At 34.2% G+C, this 20304-nt stretch overlaps 1 protein-coding gene across 1 annotated transcript in view; it reads right to left on the bottom strand.

Annotated features, from left to right (window-relative positions):
* The window catches only part of Nup160 (nuclear pore complex protein Nup160), a 104784-nt gene that overhangs the window by 10150 nt on the left and 74330 nt on the right, over positions 1-20304 (bottom strand). The window contains exons 21-28 of the mRNA XM_089237125.1: positions 18697-18766; positions 15709-15933; positions 15057-15152; positions 12913-13007; positions 11815-12017; positions 10694-10860; positions 6524-6602; positions 3148-3505 (exon numbers count right to left, since the gene is read on the bottom strand). Of these exons, the coding sequence (XP_089093251.1) occupies positions 3148-3505; positions 6524-6602; positions 10694-10860; positions 11815-12017; positions 12913-13007; positions 15057-15152; positions 15709-15933; positions 18697-18766 (1293 nt within the window). The remainder of the gene's footprint in view (positions 1-3147; positions 3506-6523; positions 6603-10693; positions 10861-11814; positions 12018-12912; positions 13008-15056; positions 15153-15708; positions 15934-18696; positions 18767-20304) is intronic.

The following is a 20304-nucleotide window of genomic DNA, read 5'->3' as shown; positions in this document are numbered from 1 at the left end:
GTTAAGGCCTGTACAGGACAACTGCAACTAAGTGGCTCTCAAGAGCTAAGGCAGCAAGTTGGTGGATCCACACAATGTGACGCTTCGTTAACTTCTACAAAATTAGATTTGAGATCACAGGTCACATTAGGCCAGCGTGTCATTGGTGGAGAGCATGCATGGTCAAGTTAAGTGTTTTCCAAAGTGGGCAATATCACCCCCTGGTGGGCGATGGAATGGTCCAAGGGGACGATAGAACCTACTGATTTAACATAGGATCTTATGGGTTTACTTGAGTTGGGGGGGGGGGATGGAACAAAAAGTTTGGGAGACTATGGTCTAGTTGATCATGGGTGGGAATAAAGAACCATTTGGGGGTTCAAGGAAACATTTTCTAGATATTAGGCTGAGGTGAACTGAGAAAGAAAAGTCATCTCGTCTCCACCAGGGTTGCTGGTACACCATCTGGTCCATATCAATTTTTATCGCCAACTCGTTTCTGTTGTGTTCAATATCTCAGTACTACAAACCTAAATTTTAGGATGTCAAAATGGCACCATAGATTGCTGTAACAGAGCTGCCACTAGATACTACATCAGTTGGAGCAAGCAAGCATTTTGGTACCACCAGGTAATATCGAAGGAGAATTTAAAGGAAGAAATTTTTGCCCCCCCCCCCTTCTGGTCCCCTCTAGTTGCACAGCCCTGTCAGTTAATCAGTTATTAAATTAGAGTAAAAAAAAATCTAATATTCTCATAAAATCTATATATATAAAATTGATTTTCTGCGTGTCTGTCTGTATGTTATTTATACGAATCTACAATTTTGATTGATCGTCACCAAATTTTGCATATATACCAAATGAGATCCGACTTGAAAGATAGGCTACTTTAAAATTTCGTCAGAGCAGGGCAAATGCCCCAAATGGGTAAAAAAACTGTCAGGCAACAATGGTTTTGGGGCCTCAACAATCACTTTCGGAACGTTTACTATGGGTACCGTGGTTCCCCTAGCAATGCGTTTCAGACATGTATGTGCCTTTACAATAGTTTGTCATTTCTTTAATCCTGTTAGTATATGCACATATGCATAATAGTTTACGCCTTTATAATGGTTTGCCATATTTTCAATACTCTCAGTAATGAGGCTTTTTGAATAGACGTAATAATCATTATCAGCATCGCTTTGAGGGTCAGGAAAAGGGTTATCCCCCATAGAAATCTGTGTTAAAATTGCAAATTTCACTGTAGAAATGCTGAAATTTAGTGAGGGTTTCTGGCACATCAATAATTTTAAAAATTGTATAGAATTCTCGATTTTTGAAATATTGAGTTCTCTTAGAGATACAAAGCCTAGAAAACTAAATATGAAGTAATTAGTAAAGAGAGAGGGAGATGTCAAGTGATCCAAAAAGCCTCACTGAAGTAAACACAGGCAGTGCCGGGTATTATAGCTAGTTAATTATATAATTATATTGTAATCAATTACAGAATTCCTTATCATTTATATAGATAGCAAATTTTATTTTTTTATTTTTTCTGAAAAATAAAACACTCTTCCAATAACTGCCACTTCCCAATAGTGGTCAAATTTTTACAGTCCCGTTAGAGCCTATTGTTGGGAGGTTTTACTGCAATTTAAAATTACCAATAATTTTATTTTCAATTAAAAGCACCAATTTTATTCATAATTGTAATAAATTTTTGGAAAATAGATATTCGGGCAACGAATATTCGTTAAAAAAATTAGCCAAATATTTGGTATTTGCCTAAATCACTATCTCTATTATAGATTATACAGGGTGCATGGTAAATATAGCGTATAGCATGTTACTGGTGAATCATTGATCCTAGAGAAATACTTCCAATTACAAAAAAGTATCCAAATAATATATAGTACTCAGATATTTTATTCATGCTGCAAGGGGGTTGTATTGTTATTAAAATATAAAAATTAACTTTTTATACAGCCCCGGTGTGCTCTCCAAAAATCAATTAGAAAGTTATTGTCCTGTCTCTCCTGATACCAACCAAAAAAATTTCATGTTTTCAATATTCACTGAGATATTCGAATTCAAAAAGTGAAGGAAAGTTTGGAAAAAATAGCATTAAATGCAAGAAAACCGTTTTACTCACATTTAATGTTATTTTTTCTCAATTTTCTTCCCTTTTTCGAATTTAAATATCTTAGTGAATATTGCATTTAGAAACATGGATTTTTTTGGCATCAGGAGAGACAGGGCAACAACTTTCTCATTAGGTTTTTGGGTACTACATGTTATTTGGATACTTTTCCTCACATAGTGCCTCACTTTGCCCGCACATAGTGGAGTGACCAAGAAATACGGGAGTGTATAATAAGAGACTAGTGATGAAAACAATTGCATGTTTTCATCACTGCAAACGGTAAAAAAACATGTTTGTTTTTTATATTATAGATTATAATATCACCAGTAAAAAAACATGTTTGTTTTTTTACCCGAATCTGCTGATTTTCGTTATTTGCTGACTGGTTTGTTTTCTTCCTTTTTTTTCCTCTTTCCCTCTTTTTAAAAAAAATCTTCTGCGAGAGGGATCATCATTATCACACTCTTACATTTCAGAACCCCACTGGTCATTTTCTCTATATATATATCCTACTCCTCCTTTACTATATGCAGGGCATCTCTTCCTCCACCCCTATGCCATTTCTTCTGAGTCCCAATTCTTGTACAGCATACCTCTTCGTCCCAGTAAGTATGCTGCCTAATTGGAAGTATGCCTCAAGGAACAACAGTTCACCAGTAAAATGTCATATGTCCTGTTACCTGTGCAACCTGTGTATTGCTGTGTTTTATCAGCAAATTTTTTATTCTGAAAGGTTGGAAGAGAATAGGCCATATACTTTCAAAATTTGTAAAAAAACCAATTTTTTTCAAGATTTATAGATGATGTATAAATGTGAATAAAAAATATTTTTTCAATTTAAAAAACATTTTTTCTACAAAAGAAAAAAGGCAAAAACAACCCCTTCCTCCCCAAGATTTCATAGTTAATTAATAAAATTTGGATTGTTTGGATTATGCAAAAGAAATTACAGTACATTAACTATAACACATGAACTTAAATATACAATCTGTTATCAAAATTGGGATAGATATATTTTTACATAAACGATAGTACCACTTACCTCAAATGGCCTGGATGCGACTGGAATATGGATGAACAGTTTGGCAGTACAGTCTGGAAGTAATCTTTGCTTTGTTTCTCAATGCTACGAGAGCCTCGATGCATGAATTTGATACAAAGATGTGATAGTCCTTCAAACACTGGAGCAAGATCAAGAGAGAAGGCTTTGCACAGCTTGATAGCATTTTCTAATAGTCCTGCATTAACAAGAAGAGCAATACAATCTGTGGGAGATAGAGACATGGCAGTAGCTGCGACCTCTGACGAGTTGCTTTCAGCAAGTAGCAAGCGTGCTTGAATCAAGTTGCACTCACGCTGGATATCATCTATTTCCAATACTTCAATGCCTTTGGTAATGCCTGGAATGAGATATTTACATTGGAACTTCGGTTAACGAGCGGTTCAGTTAACAAGCAATTTGCATAAAGATCGAAAATTTTGATTCGATTAACGAGCAATGATTGGCATTACGAGCAAAAATGTTAAGAAATTGAATTTTATTTTCTGGATGTTAATGCCGAAACTGATATTTGGAAAGAAAAGTGATTTGCCTCCTCCGGGAAGGAGGCAGTGATGGAGGAGGCAAATCACTTTTTTCCAAATATCAGTTTCGGCATTAATATCCAGAAAATTCAATTTATCAGTATATTTCAGGCCGAAAAAATACCATCTCTACATACAAAAATTCTAAGGTTTGTTTATCGGCACGTTATTATAACTGCGCTGATGGCTTTTCGCTTTCATCCACACATCTACTGTGGCATTGTGTGTAATATTCTTCCCAACAGTCTCCAGTCTGCGTGCCTTACTAAAAAAATGAACACCGATGTATGGGCTTGACTGGGTACGATACAAAACTAGATGCTGCATTGTAACCTCGCATATGAGCACTTGTAGTTTTTTTTATAAATTCTGCTTGGCCAGGAGATGACCGTAGACAAACTGATGGGCCTCCATTGTCTGCAACAGCAAGATCTTATGGAGCGTATCTTTTCTGAGAAAATTCTTTTTCAAAGTCAGACAAAGAGAATAAGTTTGCAGAAAAAAGTGGGTCCCTAAGTCGTTCTCTCTCTTTCGTAGTTTATAGTAAATTAATTTGTGAACATTATCGTATTGCATGTTTATTTATGGCATTATTATATCCTATATTGTTATTGTGTTGTATTATTGAATGAAGCAATTTTCATTAGTCACTTTTATGTGAATAAATAATTGTGGAATTAATTATTCGAATTTCCATTATTTCCTATGGGGAAGTTTTGATTCAAATAATGAGTGATTCGTATAATGAGCACATTGGCAGAACGAATTAAGCTCATTAACTGAAGTTCCACCATATAACAAAACTTAATAAAATCATTACGGCCAAAAAAGGATTGCAGTGAGGTATATGCAATGGTTACTCTTGAAACTTGCAGAATGGGTATTGTGCATGTTTTATAGGATATACAGTCGAGCATCATTATAATGAGCTTCAAAAAAAATAAAAATTTTGTTTGCTATATTTCAAGACGATCGTCCTAGAAGGGCTCCACTGTATTATTATTGAAATTGTTTCTGTTAGACTGGATTAATGCCAAAAATGGCAGTCAACAAATGATGTTTGACTATACATACAGAGGGAAATAGACTTGGTTGGGGGGGGGGGAGTTAAGAAAGAAGAGCAACACATGCTCCTGTTGGCACACTGGGCTTCAGCTATAAAGAAAGACCCGATTTATTGCATATGTTTACATTAGAGGAATGCAGATGTTCGGGGGATATGATCGAAGTGTTTAAAATTTTCAATGATATGAATAGAGAATGGATCACGAGTTATTAATACATCGCCAATCAACTGCTTTGACAAGGGGACACAAGTATCGATTGGCAAGAGACAATTGTAGGTTGTGGTGTCGCAGGGAGTTTTTCTCTTATAGGGTTGTCAATAAATGGAATAGTTTATCTCTGGGGATTGTGAATTTTAACACAAATGATAAGTTTAAAAAGCTAGTTTTAAAATATGCTAAACATAGTGAGATAAATCGAGAAGCTATGTCCATATGTAAGGCAACCATAATCTTTTTTATGAGTAGTGTATTATATAGTATTAATTATTAGTTTTTTCCTTTGAGATATATGTTTTTATACAGAGTTGCTGTATTTTGGTTATATTTGAATCCATATTTTTTCAGTCACCTAATTGGGCATTTTGTCTGTTGTGGTATTCGTACAGCGTTGGCAAAAAGTCTGTAGAAACTTTAAAAATTCATAAAAACCAGAACAATAACAGAAATAAAAAATGGTTTGCAGGGTTAGCATCGCTAGGTCACAGGAATATTTTTCAAGACAGGAAAAAAATTACAACAAAAAACAGCCGATAGGTGGCGCTGGTACGAACGACTTCTGTGGAAATATGCAAATGAGACGGTTATAAGAACTTGCACTCCTAATCCACAATCAGTTCAACATAGTAAACCGTGTATGTGGACTTACTGCACTCTGCCGTTACTGGATAAGTGACTTGCCTGCAATTTGTTATCCCCAGTGGTAGTGATGTAGAACACATACTGCTGTAATAAATGATTTGGAGGCATTATGTTTGCTATTTGCCTATCTTTTCTTTGACCTGTGTATGTCATCGCCATCTATCGGCTGTTTGTGAGTTATTTTTTTTCGTCTTGAAAAAATTTCAGTGACCTAGCAATGCTAACGCTGCAAACCATTTTTTATTTCAGTTATTTTTAAAGTTTCTATGGACTTTTTTCCCACCCTGTATTTAAAATGAAATTCGCCAAGTTTCTAAGCATATTTTAATAACATTAATAATCTTTCCATAGAATTTTTTTTCTATGCAGGTGATGATACATCCCTGGATGATAATGCAGAAACCAGGGCCGTCTTAAGAGTATCATGGGCCCCCGGGCCAAGTGGTTTTTCGGAGGCCCTACTTGGTAAATCGTGGGAAATTTTAATCGGATCTAATTTTTGTGAGGCCCCCCTCTTCTCTTGAGGCCCGGGTGGGCCCATGCATTAAGACGGCACTGGCAGAAACAAATTATGAAACATGCTAAAAAAACACTAGACATCATTCAGTAACTCAGAGTGGTCCATACATTAGCTCAATCAAGAGATTATGGAATTTATTGGGGAAGAATCTGAGGAGCCAGTTTCTTCCTTGATTTACCTATCTTTGTGAAACAGTAATTAAATTAGGCAAGAAAAAAGTGTTGAGATATTGAATGACTTCAGGAAAGCAATTTCACAACGAATGTACAAAAGGGTCCATCAAAATACAAAGCATTAGCAATTCTTTTTCTCATGAAGATTCAATTAAATTTAACAAAAAAAATCAATTTCTTCATCATTTGAAGACTGAAAAGTGCATAAAGACTTACTTGTGTTTGAGGACATCATTTCATCATCAATATTACGCTTGGGGGACATTCTTGATTCTTCATTTAATGAGCCATCTGACTGTTTGTCAAGAAAATAAAATAAAAAAAAAACTGAACACAATTATATAAACAGAAAGCATCAAGTGCATGAGATTACTTGATTTTTCTTCAACTTTTTGTAAAGAATAATTTTGTTTTCCCAAGAGATCTAGGTGATATATCCAGAGGCATTGTTAAAGTTAGTACGAATCCATGTCTGAACTATGTTTAGACCTGCACAGCAGAAGACTAGCACGCTTAGCTACTTGACTGCCAAGTGGCTTTCTTACAATCTAGATTTTAGACCTCCCAAAAAAAAAATACCATTTCCATTAATAAGATTTAGAAATGATTTAAAGATGGAGAAGGGGGAGGGGCAAATATAAAAGCATCCAATTTTTACCTTACACAGTTTTTACACGTCATTTACACAGTTTTATTTTGATAAAAGTGAGGCCCACAAACAAGGGGATGGTAGTACCTCACAGAACCCAGCAACATCCTTCATAGAGTATGTGGGTGTAAGCAAAGTCCAGTGCCTACAGGGAACATAGATGAGGCAGTATGTCTTCAAAACAGCTCAACCAAACTTCAGCATTCTTAACCTCTGTGGTACACAGGATAGAACAGTTTTATGACGGCAAAAGAAGTTGAATATCATAACTGAAGGAAAATATAAAGGCACAAAGACTGTACTGGAAGAGTGTCTCTAATGCAGTATACCTAATGTATCAAAAAATGTTTATGCAACTACTGTCTGAAGGTGGTATTCACCAGGGCTGGACAAATATAAAAAAATGTACATGCAATGCTCCTAATTTTCTATATTATCTGCGCTTTTTCATCAATAGATAGCAGCACATTCATTTTGAGAATGCGTGGAAAAATTTTGCTTAACACTAGAACCACGGAGTAGGTCAATTTGACCCAAACCAAACTTCGTTTTCATTTATCTCGAAAAGTTAGACGCAGATGTTAAAAAAATTTCATGACTTTTCATGATATCATACGAATATTAATTCACGAAAATTTTATTATCTTCACATTTCATGTTTCAGGGCTATAAGCACTTATACTTAGAACTGCGGTTTGGGTCATTTTGACCCAACGTACTATTCTATAGGAAAAAAGGGGTGTAGAATTTTCTTGGAAGTGATTACCCTTTCTAAAAAGTATTTATAAATGTAGTGAAGAATAAAGGTCTTTCACTTTCAAGGTCAAGGCCAATTTATTATCAGAGCAGATTATCTTTTTTTCAATGGAGGAATGGCAAGTACAGCTAAAACTTTTTTTTCTTCGTAAACTTGAATACCTGGAATTCTGACGGAACTCAATAAAGATTTTGGGAGAGTAAAAGCTTAACTCTAAAAAAAACCTGCAGTTGAAATTTTTGTAGGCAAACGATGTCACAGAAAAAGCATAAAATTCTGGCTTGCACCATGATGATTATCGCCACTAATCATTAGCGCCATTTATAGTTACTAAAATGACTATTGATTTTGGGGTCGATATTTCTCGTCAAAAACTGACCAGAGTATAAGCCGACCCCCCACTTGAGGAACGAATATGAGTAATAACTCAAATAATCACACGATGGCGCTTCGAGTGCGTACATCAATCACCACTTTGGGCATTAGACCTCTTCCCACACTTGATGTTGCCGCTGACATATGAAAAAATTTCCCAGTTTTTTTTTTATTTTTTACATTTCCCAGTGTGGGGCATGTGCTCGAACAAAATGCATGATGGAGTGGAATTTTTACATGCCCCAGGCATGTCGGGTAATAGATTTGTCTAGCCCTGGTATTCACCAACATGGCTTAAACTAGTAACAATTTTTGGATAGGAGATCAACATGGACAGGCCCAGAAGTGGAAAAATTGGGGGGGGGGGGATAGGAAAAACAAGAACACCATTGACAGAAAAAAAAGAGAAAAATAGAATTCTCACATTATTGTAGCATTTAAAAATGTTCTGTCATTTAGATTCACACCTTAAATATTTAAATTATACAGAGTGATTCAAAAAAGATGGGGAAAAAAAGAGGTGATAGTACACACCAATACAAACACAATTATCACCAAAAAATGCATAGTTTCACATGAAACGCAAACACGCTAGTATGTTTCTAAATGGCCGCTCAGCAAACGTTAAACCGGTATTCCTGTTGAAATTTATAGGGAGGTAAAGAACACCATGCATGCAAATGTCACCTGGGCAAGAAGAAAAAACCATATGCAAATCTACATCACAGTGAATAAGAGGCACAAATGCCAGCCCTGTGAAGCTATTCCAGCGTAAAACCATTCTAACAGTTGTAGAGTATGAGATAATGGTGCACTTTAATATTACTTTAACAGACATGCATTTCATTTACTGAGCTGCAAACGGAAGTATCACAGAAGAGGCAGTACAAATGTACGATGAGCATTTCCCCCCACAGGCAGTTGCCCAACCCAAAAACATTTGTGTGCTTGCATCAGCAATTGTGCGAAATACACAGGGCTGGGGTTTTATTCACTGTGATGCAGAATATGCATATGGTTTCTTCTTCCCCAGGTTACATTTGCATGCATGTGGTGTTGTTTTTCTCCCGATAAATTTCAACAGGAATGCCATTTTAATGTTTGTGAAGTTGCTGTTCCGAAGTGTGCAATCGCAGTTGTGTTTTATGTTCGACAATGTATTCTTTGAGGACAATTGTTTGTATTGGTGTGTACTATCACCTCTTAAAGTTTTTCCCATCTTTCTGAATCACCCTGCAGTATTATCTATTAATATTTTGAGAAAATCAAAAGTTTTGATGAATTTAAAAATCTTTCATTTTCACAGAAAAAATGTAATAACAAAAACAATATATATAATAGCATACCTAAAAAAATTAATTTCTATTGCTACTTGAAAAATCCAATTAATGATCATGACCTATTTTTTCCTCCCGTGCTTTTTGAGAAAAACCTTGTCTAAGCGCCATAGAAATGTAACACACTCATGCTCAACTCATAGCCCGTGGGCCGAATGTGGCCCCTGACCTCAAACCTAATTTTGTAAAAATTAACTAAGCTTACAAAGATTTTTCGAAAAGATTCTTTGTTAAACAGCTCTGGGGAACCACAGATAGCATTGATTAGGGAAAGGGGTGCTGGGGGTGGAAACCACTGCCTTAAAAATGACATAAAGACACCTGAAAGTTATTTTCCGAAGGTTAAAAAAACTGGCTAGCAACTACTCTGCTCATCTTCTCTCCCCCCCCCACCCCCCTGTTACACCCAGACTTGGCCCGGGCTCTGTCCCATTAGGGATGTATGCTCATTATGGGATACCGGGAAAACTAGCAAAATTCCCAGGTGCGTTTTAGGTGCAGGATCAAAGGAGAGTAACCCTGGCCTCTCCTCTAGAATATCTCTTGACTCGAATCTCTGACCCAGCCAAACCCTCCCCCTTTCTTTTTTTTTTTGTCTTCCTTATTTTTATGGCAAACGACTACTCGATCCGTGAAACATATTAACTTTCCTTACTAGAGTTTGGGCTTATTTTTAGCACTTTGACTGAGCACAGCAGAAAAAATTTATTCTTGACTACTACTGTAATGAAACTGCATTTTTTTTCTCTTCTCTTTTATTAGTGAGCTGTAAATAAAACATGTGGAAAAGGTAAGGAGTGGGAAAGCAGTGATATTTTGCCGTTTCTATGGAAATGTTGGCTATAAACAAAAAAAATGGGAGGGATAAAATAGGAATAGGAGAAAATTTGGATAAAAAGAAGGATTATGGCAAAAGTAGGAAAAATTGGAGTATTGAGACCCCCCCCCACATGGAGGGTGATAAAAATTCAGGTTTTTAACCACCCTGAGGCAGGCACCTACAATGTCAGTCAACATGATGCTGGGAAGACACTGATGGTGAGAATGCTAGCTAAGAGGGAGGACATTTCATGTATGGTTATTGGTAGATAATTTCTGTGTCTGTCAATTATTTCAAACACCTAACAGTGTGTGACTACATGAATATTTGCAAATTCATTATGTGTTAAAAACCCCTGACTTTTGCATTACGAGTTCATTTCCCTGTATATCTCCAACCCATTTCCCATAATAAATTTGCAAATGGAAATATACAATCAAATTCTTACCAAAATAGTAATTTTAGGGACTGGTTTCACAATCCACGCATACTTTGGGTTCACAATATGAAGGCAGTTCAATGTCACCAGAAAGCAAGAAGCCTGCTTCCGAAGACCATCTAAACTGGGAACTTCTTGTCCAAGACGCATTCCATACTCAAACATTGTTGATGCAGCTGAAAACATCAAAGGGAAAATATTTCATACAACAATATGCAGGATGCTTTTCAAGTTGTATTGATATCATGCATGTCGAAAAAAAAGTACATTTGCCTAAAAAATTGTCAGTGTTAATAAGATGAGTTCAAAGAACATTCATTTCACATTTAATAATATAAACTGTGATATCTCTCATTTTGAACATCATAAATATAGTCAAACGTCTCTAAGTGGATACTGGATAAGAACAAAAGAACAATATACACTTATCACAGCCATGTGAAATACCATGGAATTGCTTCAATAAATTAGGCTACTGTCATACATTTAATTATATTTTATTTTTTTCATGAAAAAATTACTTTTAATTTTGGATTGCTGAATTTATAATATATTTATGTATATAATTTTTATTGGCATTTTTTTGTTGTTTTCAGCCATCTCATTGAGCAGTTTACCTGTTGTGGTCCTTGCACTGGTATTTGCAACATCACAAAAAAGTAGGTATTTTACATATAACCTTAATAGCATGCATGATTTCTATATACAGTCGAGTATTGTTACAGCGAAAAGAAAAAAAAATCTTGTTTTAACAAACACTTTTCTAATCCCTCAGAAAAGTTTACTTAAGAACAATGCAATGTAACCTGGAGAACCTTTATAATGAAATTTTGTAATAAGGAAGTGATTTCTCCAGTCTCTTGGAGTTCATTATAACAGAATTTGACTGTATATTGTGCAAATAGGTGGATAAGAAAATTTCATCATACAAGTTCTGTTTGCGAATTTCAGACTCTTTCAGGTTTTATCTGCTAAATGGTATCCCCTTATAAAATTTTTTTGTTCTATTCACATGTGAAAACTTACTGAGACTAAAAACTATCCACTCAACCAGTTTATCCTCTTATCCAGTAGCCTTCTATAAAGGTTTGGATGTATTGTTTACCTTTATACTATAGAAAATATTTTACCTCTTCGAAAATTGCCAGTATGTACATGAAATGAGTAGAGCAGGTCATAGAAACTGGAATCTAGTAAATCACTAGAACGAGCCCTTGACTCCAAAATACTTATAACATCATCTTGTATTTCCCCATATGGAAACTCTATGAGCGTTTGAAATTTTTTTCGCTCTACCAGAACGTAAATCAGTGAGCGTAAGCAGTTCTTTTGCCTGAAACATGGAAAATGACACAATATTACATCAGAAACAATGTTCAACTTGGCTGTTGTCTTATATAGTAACAAGAACTTGAAACTTGCTGTGATACATATGTGACTTTGTGATTGTCAAAAAATTCAATCATGGCATGCAAATAAAACAAGATGAAGTAAACAAGTCTGAATGCACAGAATTTCACAAATACAGTCTATTTTCTCACAAAAACTAGGTCAAGAAGAAAGCCTAAAAACAATTCAAAAATGATCTGAAATTAGCTCATTGCTAGAAACGAAAATGTCCTGATTTTTTCCCAAAACATTTAGCAAAGCCTATGCATGAAAAGGATTTAATACCAGCATTATCAAGCAACATTTTTTTCAACCTGTTTTTAATCACACAACACACACTTTTGACTAAAATTCTGCTTAGTGCTAAGAAACAAAACCAGTGTATGAACTATAAAAATTAATCTTTAATCTTTGACAAACAGTGAAAGAAGAAAGATACAAGCAAAATCAACCCTTTCTCATAAAAAAACAAAAAACAGTGAAAATTTACTTTGTTAAATGAATGAATATCTATAATAATGTATTAGTGAAATTTACATTTAAACTATTTTGCAGGAGCTTGTAGACAAAACAAAGTTTATACGAGAATTTATACATTCTGGGTTTTCAGGGCTCTTAGGACTGGCATTACACTATAAAAGTTTTAGAAAAGTTTGTCTATAAAATTTGACAAATGCTACCAAATAAGCTTATCAGTTGCATTGTATTTTATAAAACTTTTATAGCATAATACAGGCCTTAGAATTGAATACATGTTAAATTAAATTATTGGTTCTATTGAGAATGTAGCTTATCAAATGTAGTTAAAAAAATACAAGAAAACAGTGGATTAATTTTACCTGGAGCAATCTGGATTCTTTGTCAAAGCCACAAATGCGTCTTCTTCATGACCAAGTTCTAAATGATGTTTAAAAACCAGGGACCAGAATATAGGCTGTCAAATGAACCATGAAACGTTTAAAATAAACAAATAGAGAGGAAGCTAAAATATAATTGAAGCTCATGATTTCTTCATGGATATTATACAATGGAACTGTTATACTGCAGATTTTCGGGGGTGCTTATGGTTTACTCTCAACACATACATACACACCTACTTGTTATAAATTGACAACAAAAGTGAATTTTATGAAAAACCAGGAACATAATAATGACAGCATATTGCATCTGATTCTCTGGTAGAACAAAAGCAGGGTTTTACGAATTCCATTCTGCACATATTTTTGAAAGCACTCTGGACTAGCTACTTACTTCCCATACAGAAAGATCTTCGTTAACTTTAGTACTCAAAAAGCTTGATACAAAGAATTCATATTCTTAAAACAAAGTTTTGCCATGAACCTTGTTTGAGACCTACAGCATTTACCACAGTTTTAGAGAACTTTTGTTTTGCAACAAAACTGATGATATGCGATCTTCATGATTGTAAAATTTTTTTTCATTTAATCAAAGTAATTTTTTTTTAAAAAGAAATGATAAAACCCTAGAAATAAAGTCATCATCTCTTATAGCCACTGTTATTATGACAGTTACCACAGGTTCACAATTTTTTCCTATATCTGCCATGTTATTTTTACATATAACGGTCAGTAAATATCATTCAATCCATTACAACAACCAAACTCCAGAAAACCATCATTGAATGCGTTTGGCCTTGACCTTTGATGATTGGGGAAAAAAAGATAAAGGCTCATCACTTCTACAGAAAACCCTATGGTTAAATAGGGCCCCCCCCCCCGCACTGGAAACGGTAAAACCATAGCAGGGCACATTGTGTTCGTGCCAGTCGACTGAATGATGTTGATGTTTCTTCCCCCCTCTTTGCTTACATTTGTTTTGTTTTTTTTCCCCCTCACATGGTGGCTCATTCCCACTTCCTACATGGTTAATTTTTTGCAATTTTACTTAATTTCTCAATGTAAGAATATACAGGTGAGTGAACTTATGTTTTCATTCTGAAAATTATTCATTTGACACGGCTGTCTTAATAAATGGAACACTATATCTTTAGATCTCAAATAGATACAATTTGGCAGAAGTTGACAGCCAAAATAACAGAATCGAATCATTGACTATTATAAAAAGAGTACAACAGAGTATCAAAAATCCCAGCCCTGTGATAGTTTGTTTCCAATAATTTCAGACACTGAAAATTTTAAAATTTCCTTCTTGTGTGTGTGTGAAACCCTCTTTTTTTTTGTCTCCAAGAATCCGACTTCTTTTCCAGGAATACCATGTAGTACATAAAGCGATTTCAGTTTGAAAGGGACTAGGTGGCCCCCAGCTCTATAACGGGTAACTGGTGTAATAAAATATTGGACTCCCTTGATTTCAACTGAGAAAGAGGAGCAAGCTTGACCATTTTCTTTGTAATGATAAACAATGGCATTGTCCCCAAATTGCTTATGCAAAATCATAGGAAAGGTAGTTGAAAGCTATCAGATTCACTTGTTCACCACCAATCCCATTCCCTCAACTCTTTTCAATCACTCTCTCATCTTTGCACCCTTTCACATTCTTCAATTTTTGAAACACATCATATGGCATCTATATATGATTCTAGAATAAAAATACAATAAGTATGTTAGTACTGCTCTCTTGCTTGTCTTTTATTTTAATCAAAACTAACATTTAAAGCATTTTTTATTGTTTTCCTGATAATTCTTGTTTTTCGATAATCTGAGGTAGCCTCGGTCCCATCCACCTCAGATTATTGAGACTATGTTGTACTTTGTTCACCATTATTAAAAACTGTGATTCAGTTATGAAAGCAGAAGAGTTGGGATTTCCTTCTATGCGTAGTGGATCATAGGAAGAGAAATTCCAACAGTTGTAAAAGTGGAGAAACTAAATTTTATGTTTTTTGAAAATGTTTGATATAACAACCTCCCAATATAACATCTGTTTTCCACTGAATGAAGGGGTAGTTATAATGAGTGTTCAACTGTATATTTGTTGTTGTTCCTAATGGAAGATAACTTACAATGTTTGAGTCTTTCTTGTCTAGAGTTCCTATGGCCTTCATACCAAGTTCGATAATACAGTCTGAATGACTAAAATGCTGAAAGAACTGTATAACCTACAAATGAGAAAATAAATAAACCTCATCACATCTCAATGGTATAATTTTTTCAAACAATAGCACAACCCAGTAATAAATTATTTTGTGTTGTTTTATTACTGCTAGTTTCAAATAAATCTTTCTCTAAATAAAATGAATGTGAAACACAACCAATATTATCCAATTAAATTTAAGAATAAAAACACTTCATAAGAAATATGTACAATGACATTTAAAAATAATGTATATGCATTATCACAGAGCAAACAGAAGAATAATCAATAAAAAGATTATGGCAAATATAATGCCACACTAATTCTGATTGAATTCATTCTTTTTCATTCACTCATGTTTTATGGTTTGTTGCAGAGGATTATACTCGTTCTTAGTATTCAATGATACAAAAGATAAATAAAAATGTAAACTGTATCTAATGAAAAATCTACTGGGCTTAAGTCCAGTAGATTTTCAAGTCCAGCCTATCCAGAACTAACTAAACTTTGAAAAAATTGACATCAGAAGTGTAAAAAAAATAAATTTAATGCTTGTTTAATAAATGATAAACAAAAATTACTTTCAAATAATACTGTGCTAACAAAGAAGAAGAGTCTGATGCTCCCAAAAGAACTTTCTTGATCAAATACTCTTCTCTAGTAATTCCTTCCACTCCTTCTGTAGTTGTAATGAAAAGTTCGACTGCTTTCCATTGATCTCCCAATATTAGAGTACAATTGGCCAAAAAGAAAAGGAGCGAATATTTATTCCATTCACACCACGACTGCAGAAGATTGATGTAACCCTAAGGATAACGGCAAAGTAAATTTATTATTATCTGTTTGAACCTTTTTTTCGAACCATACATTTGATTATCAATTTAACTGATGAAATATACTTTTTACTAAAGTAGACATTTCAACCATTCTGAGGCTAAATTATTAATTACCAAAGAAGAAAATGACTGTGTCAGAATCTTGAATTATAAAAAGCAAATGCACACATGCCAACCTTGAGGCCAAACCTCTGCATAGTGGCAATGTTCACCAATGGGAGAGGGGGTAGACCCCCTCCCTAATTTTACCCCTCATGACTATTTTAAAATAAAAATTCACATAAATTTTCTTATTTTCTTCAACTTGCCTATATCGAGCATTCACCAAGCTCTGACGAACATTCAAAGCAGTCTTTTGTTTAAAAAAAAGTTTGGGCCCATTCAGGTGAATATTCTTCATGAAATAGATGAAAGTTCTTTGATTTTTTTGGAACAGGACGTTATTCCTGCTTTGTCGTCATCAACATCCGTCTTCCACTTTCATTGTAGAAACTTATCCATGAAAAATATTATGAAGAAACTTGATAAATTATTAAACCCTTCTGCTCATTCTGGGTTTTTTTGTTTTTTTTTTCAAATGAGCAATTAAAGCACATTTTTGGTATAAAGACCCACCTGGGGATTCAACTTGCTAATGTGTGAACAGCTAAACAAAGTAAACCTTTACAACAACTATCAACAACAAGGTTGCTTCACTTCATTTCAAATTTAGCTCGATATTCATTCTTTGGAAATAGTCTTTGTGTAATATAATTTTGTACTTGATAAGGTAATAGAAATCAGAAAAATCTCCAATCAAAAACCACTTCAATAGTTACTTTGGGATTCACTGTAATTCTGTATTTTATAACAAAAATCCATAGAAACTATGGACATTCTGAAATCGTCGACAAGTATGCAAATGCCACCATTTTATAGGGCAAGATTAGCCCATACATAGGTAAGAACTAACAATACAACAAGATGCTCCTAATAGCTCTAACTAACATGGTAAACCATAACAATTCCATAGAAAAATTTGTGTGGTTAACTTTGTACCAAAAATTTAATTAAATCTACTTATAATGATTTAACTTACAATGATAAACAGAGAAAATTATTTTTTGGCATTTATTGTTATAAGTGGAGTCTAATTTATTGCGCATTAGCACTAGGGAAAAATCTCTCAAATAGAAGCGTAATAAATATTATACCCAAATTATCCTTATACATGATATTATTATATTAGTTTTATTATATATATAGTGTGATGTGAAAAGTACAATAATACACTATGTTATTGACTTGCCTACAACTACTATGGAAGAACAGATCTCTTCAGAGTCAGTTAAATAACAGAAAACGTGTGTCATTGATCTCATAAAAATACTTTGCATTAACTTCACAACAAAAAGGCTCGAATGTCTGATGCTTCGGGTTCTTCAATGGCAGCATCAATTGCCATCAAGACTGCTCACCCCAATCAAGAAAACAACAGACACCATGATAGTTACTCTTCCTCCGACAATGCAATCATGATCATCTATGGCAGTGATTCCAAGAGAGACAGCAGTTTACAAAGAAGCAACATACAGCTGACCACAATATCTTAAGTCTTTCTCTGCACGTTATCAAGACTGACTAATCAGTGTTCATTTATACAGGGTGCCCACTCTTATCATTATCCAATGGCTATTTCCTGAACCACCAGCTTTAATTGTTTTTTCTAAAACCAGCAGTTGTAAGGATATGATGTTCTCTTCTGCTGCAGGATGGAGTTGTTGCTTTCAGTGAAGGTTTTTGAGACTGTGACTTCCAGTTACATCTATCCTTTGGGAAGGTTTGAAATGACATAAGTTATGGGAAGGTTTGAAATGACATAAGTTATGGGAACCTGGTTTTTCAGATATATATAAAATCAAAAATTATAAATTTCTACCAAAAATGTTAAAGATGTATTTAAAACGTGGCAAGCCACTTATAATTGACTATTTAGTGCAACTATTGCGTAGTTTAATAGACCTAAGCTTGAATCCCAGTCAAAGGAATAGAAATGTAGAAGCATAAACGTGAGGAATTGGCTTGAGAGTACAACTACTTTCAAATTACACATGCACCTCATAAACCTTTGTCTCAAGGGCTTCTAATGAATTGCTGCATACTGAAAAGTGCTGTGTATGTCTATATATTTTGCATATCTAATATAAACTTCTTTTTTAAACAAATCTGCAGGTTCTTTTTTATATTCAAATTTAAATGTCGAGTTTAAGTTTTTTCTGTTAATATTACGGTTTTTTTTTTTGTTAATATTTCCAGTTTTAGAATATTCTCTTGATTGCTCAAGCAAATATTTTAAAACTGGAAATATCAGCTTGCATTAGTGCCACCTGTGGGAATCAGAAAGTTCATATGGCCACACAGAAGCTAAAATTGGCTTAAAACCATAGGTCAGGCATCTTCAGCCTCATCAACATTGCTGGGATGTTTGCACATAATTAAATTCTCACAAGATCCAAATCATTCAGATAATCATAAAGCTCTAGCACTTCACTTGATCATTAGTTTATTCCTTTCATTTACTTATTTTACTATTATTTTTTCCCATTTTATTCATTTGTTATTATTATTTTGATAAAACAAAAACTTAATACAAATATAACATTTTGTCTGTTGTAGTATTTGTAAGAATTTTATTATATATATATATATGTATGTATGTATAGTGAGGATACTTTATAATGAAACTTTATTCACCTGAAGTTGCATACATTGTCCTTTTGATAATAAATATTCCAAGAAATTGAAATAAGGGCCAAGAGGCCATCTAAATAGCAGTAAAGAAAAGATTGCACATAAATTTTGAATAGATAAAACATTCAACAACTGAAACCAATGAAAAACTAACCAAAATTGAAACAATATTTCGTTAACTGCTTAAAAGAAAGAGGAGGCATGGGAAAATCCTCTCCTGATCTCAGGAGTATATTTTTTCTTAGTACTAGAAGGAATGATATCGGCCAAAATACTAGAGGCTGATTTTTACTATAAAATTTTGATTTTTGGAAGTTTTTTTTATGTTTAAATGTAGATACGAGTGTAGGTAAGCAACAGAATACAAAAACTCAGTTTCAAAAATAAATTCCATTTTTAAGCTCTTCGCTCCACAGGCACACATATTTGTAACTATATTTTAATGGTTTTAAATGGTTGTTGATTATTAATTTTCATTAAAGTCAAGACTAAAGGGTACATAAGGGTACCTATTTAATTGATTTTAATAACTAAGTAATTTTGACATACAATAAACACAAATTAATCAAATTTTTTATGTTCAGTTAATAACCGATTAACTGAGGAAAAGTGTTTTGGCTCAGGTTTGAAGGGCATAATACCTACTCACAAAAGTTTCTTGTCCTGTAACTCATAAAAAAAAATATAAAAAAATCATATTTAAAAAAAAAAAAAAAAAAAATCTGACTTTTTCAAATTTTAATAAACTGACTGCTTATTAATTAAAACAAATCTTATTAATCATTAAATATGCATATTTTCTCTAGTCTCTCAGATTTAATTCAGCAAATTGATGAATAAGCTAACTACAAGCAAAAAATATGACCACCAAAAATCTGTTTTTATGTAACATGAAAGGTCATTGCACCTGAATTAACTTCAAGAATTAAAATTTTTCTTGTGTGAATAAAAGCGCTTTTATTCATGAGGGGCCCCTCTTTCATTAACTCTATAATGCCCAGATCGCCCGAAATTGGCCGAGTAGGTTAATGCCCATAACCGCCTCAAGTCGGCCCAGCTAGGGGGTATGGGTATGTTTTGGTGGGCTTTTGTCACCAACGGGAAAGAAGATGAAAGCTCTTGTCAGAGGCGGGAACGGAAAAGACAACTGCAACGCCCTATCAATGGGATTTTAAAAGCTGATGTACCAGAATGTCCCTTGAGAATGCACTAAGGGTACTCAATGCATTTCACAAAGAGATAATACTGTGAGGAAAGGGGTGTTTTCTGTAGACAAATTACCCCCTTTAAAATCCATTGAAATGAAAGGGTGAACGTCAATGCAAAGGGTGGCATAAATAGAAACTCATGGAGAAAGGGTGGGGAGAGGGGAAGTGGCCGAAATTTGGACGAGTCCACTTCGAACACAAAAAACTTGGTATTTTCACGACCCTCCCAGGTTTTCTATCTGGGCGTTAAAGAGTTAAACTGAATGCCTGGTGGCAATTCATTGCCACACACATGGTACAGGTTTCTCTATTCCTTTGATGTACAACCAAAGGGTCATTCAGCATCAACTAAATAAACAACATTCTATTGACAAGATTGTTTCTTGTGCAATTGGTGAATGCA

Source organism: Pholcus phalangioides, unplaced genomic scaffold (assembly GCF_987345545.1).
Source record: "Pholcus phalangioides strain wild (caught in Gottingen) unplaced genomic scaffold, Ppha-v1.0 ptg000009l_1, whole genome shotgun sequence".
Lineage (NCBI taxonomy): Eukaryota > Metazoa > Arthropoda > Arachnida > Araneae > Pholcidae > Pholcus > Pholcus phalangioides.
Note: the sequence above shows the minus strand (reverse complement) of the source record. Positions and strands in the feature narration are given on the sequence as shown.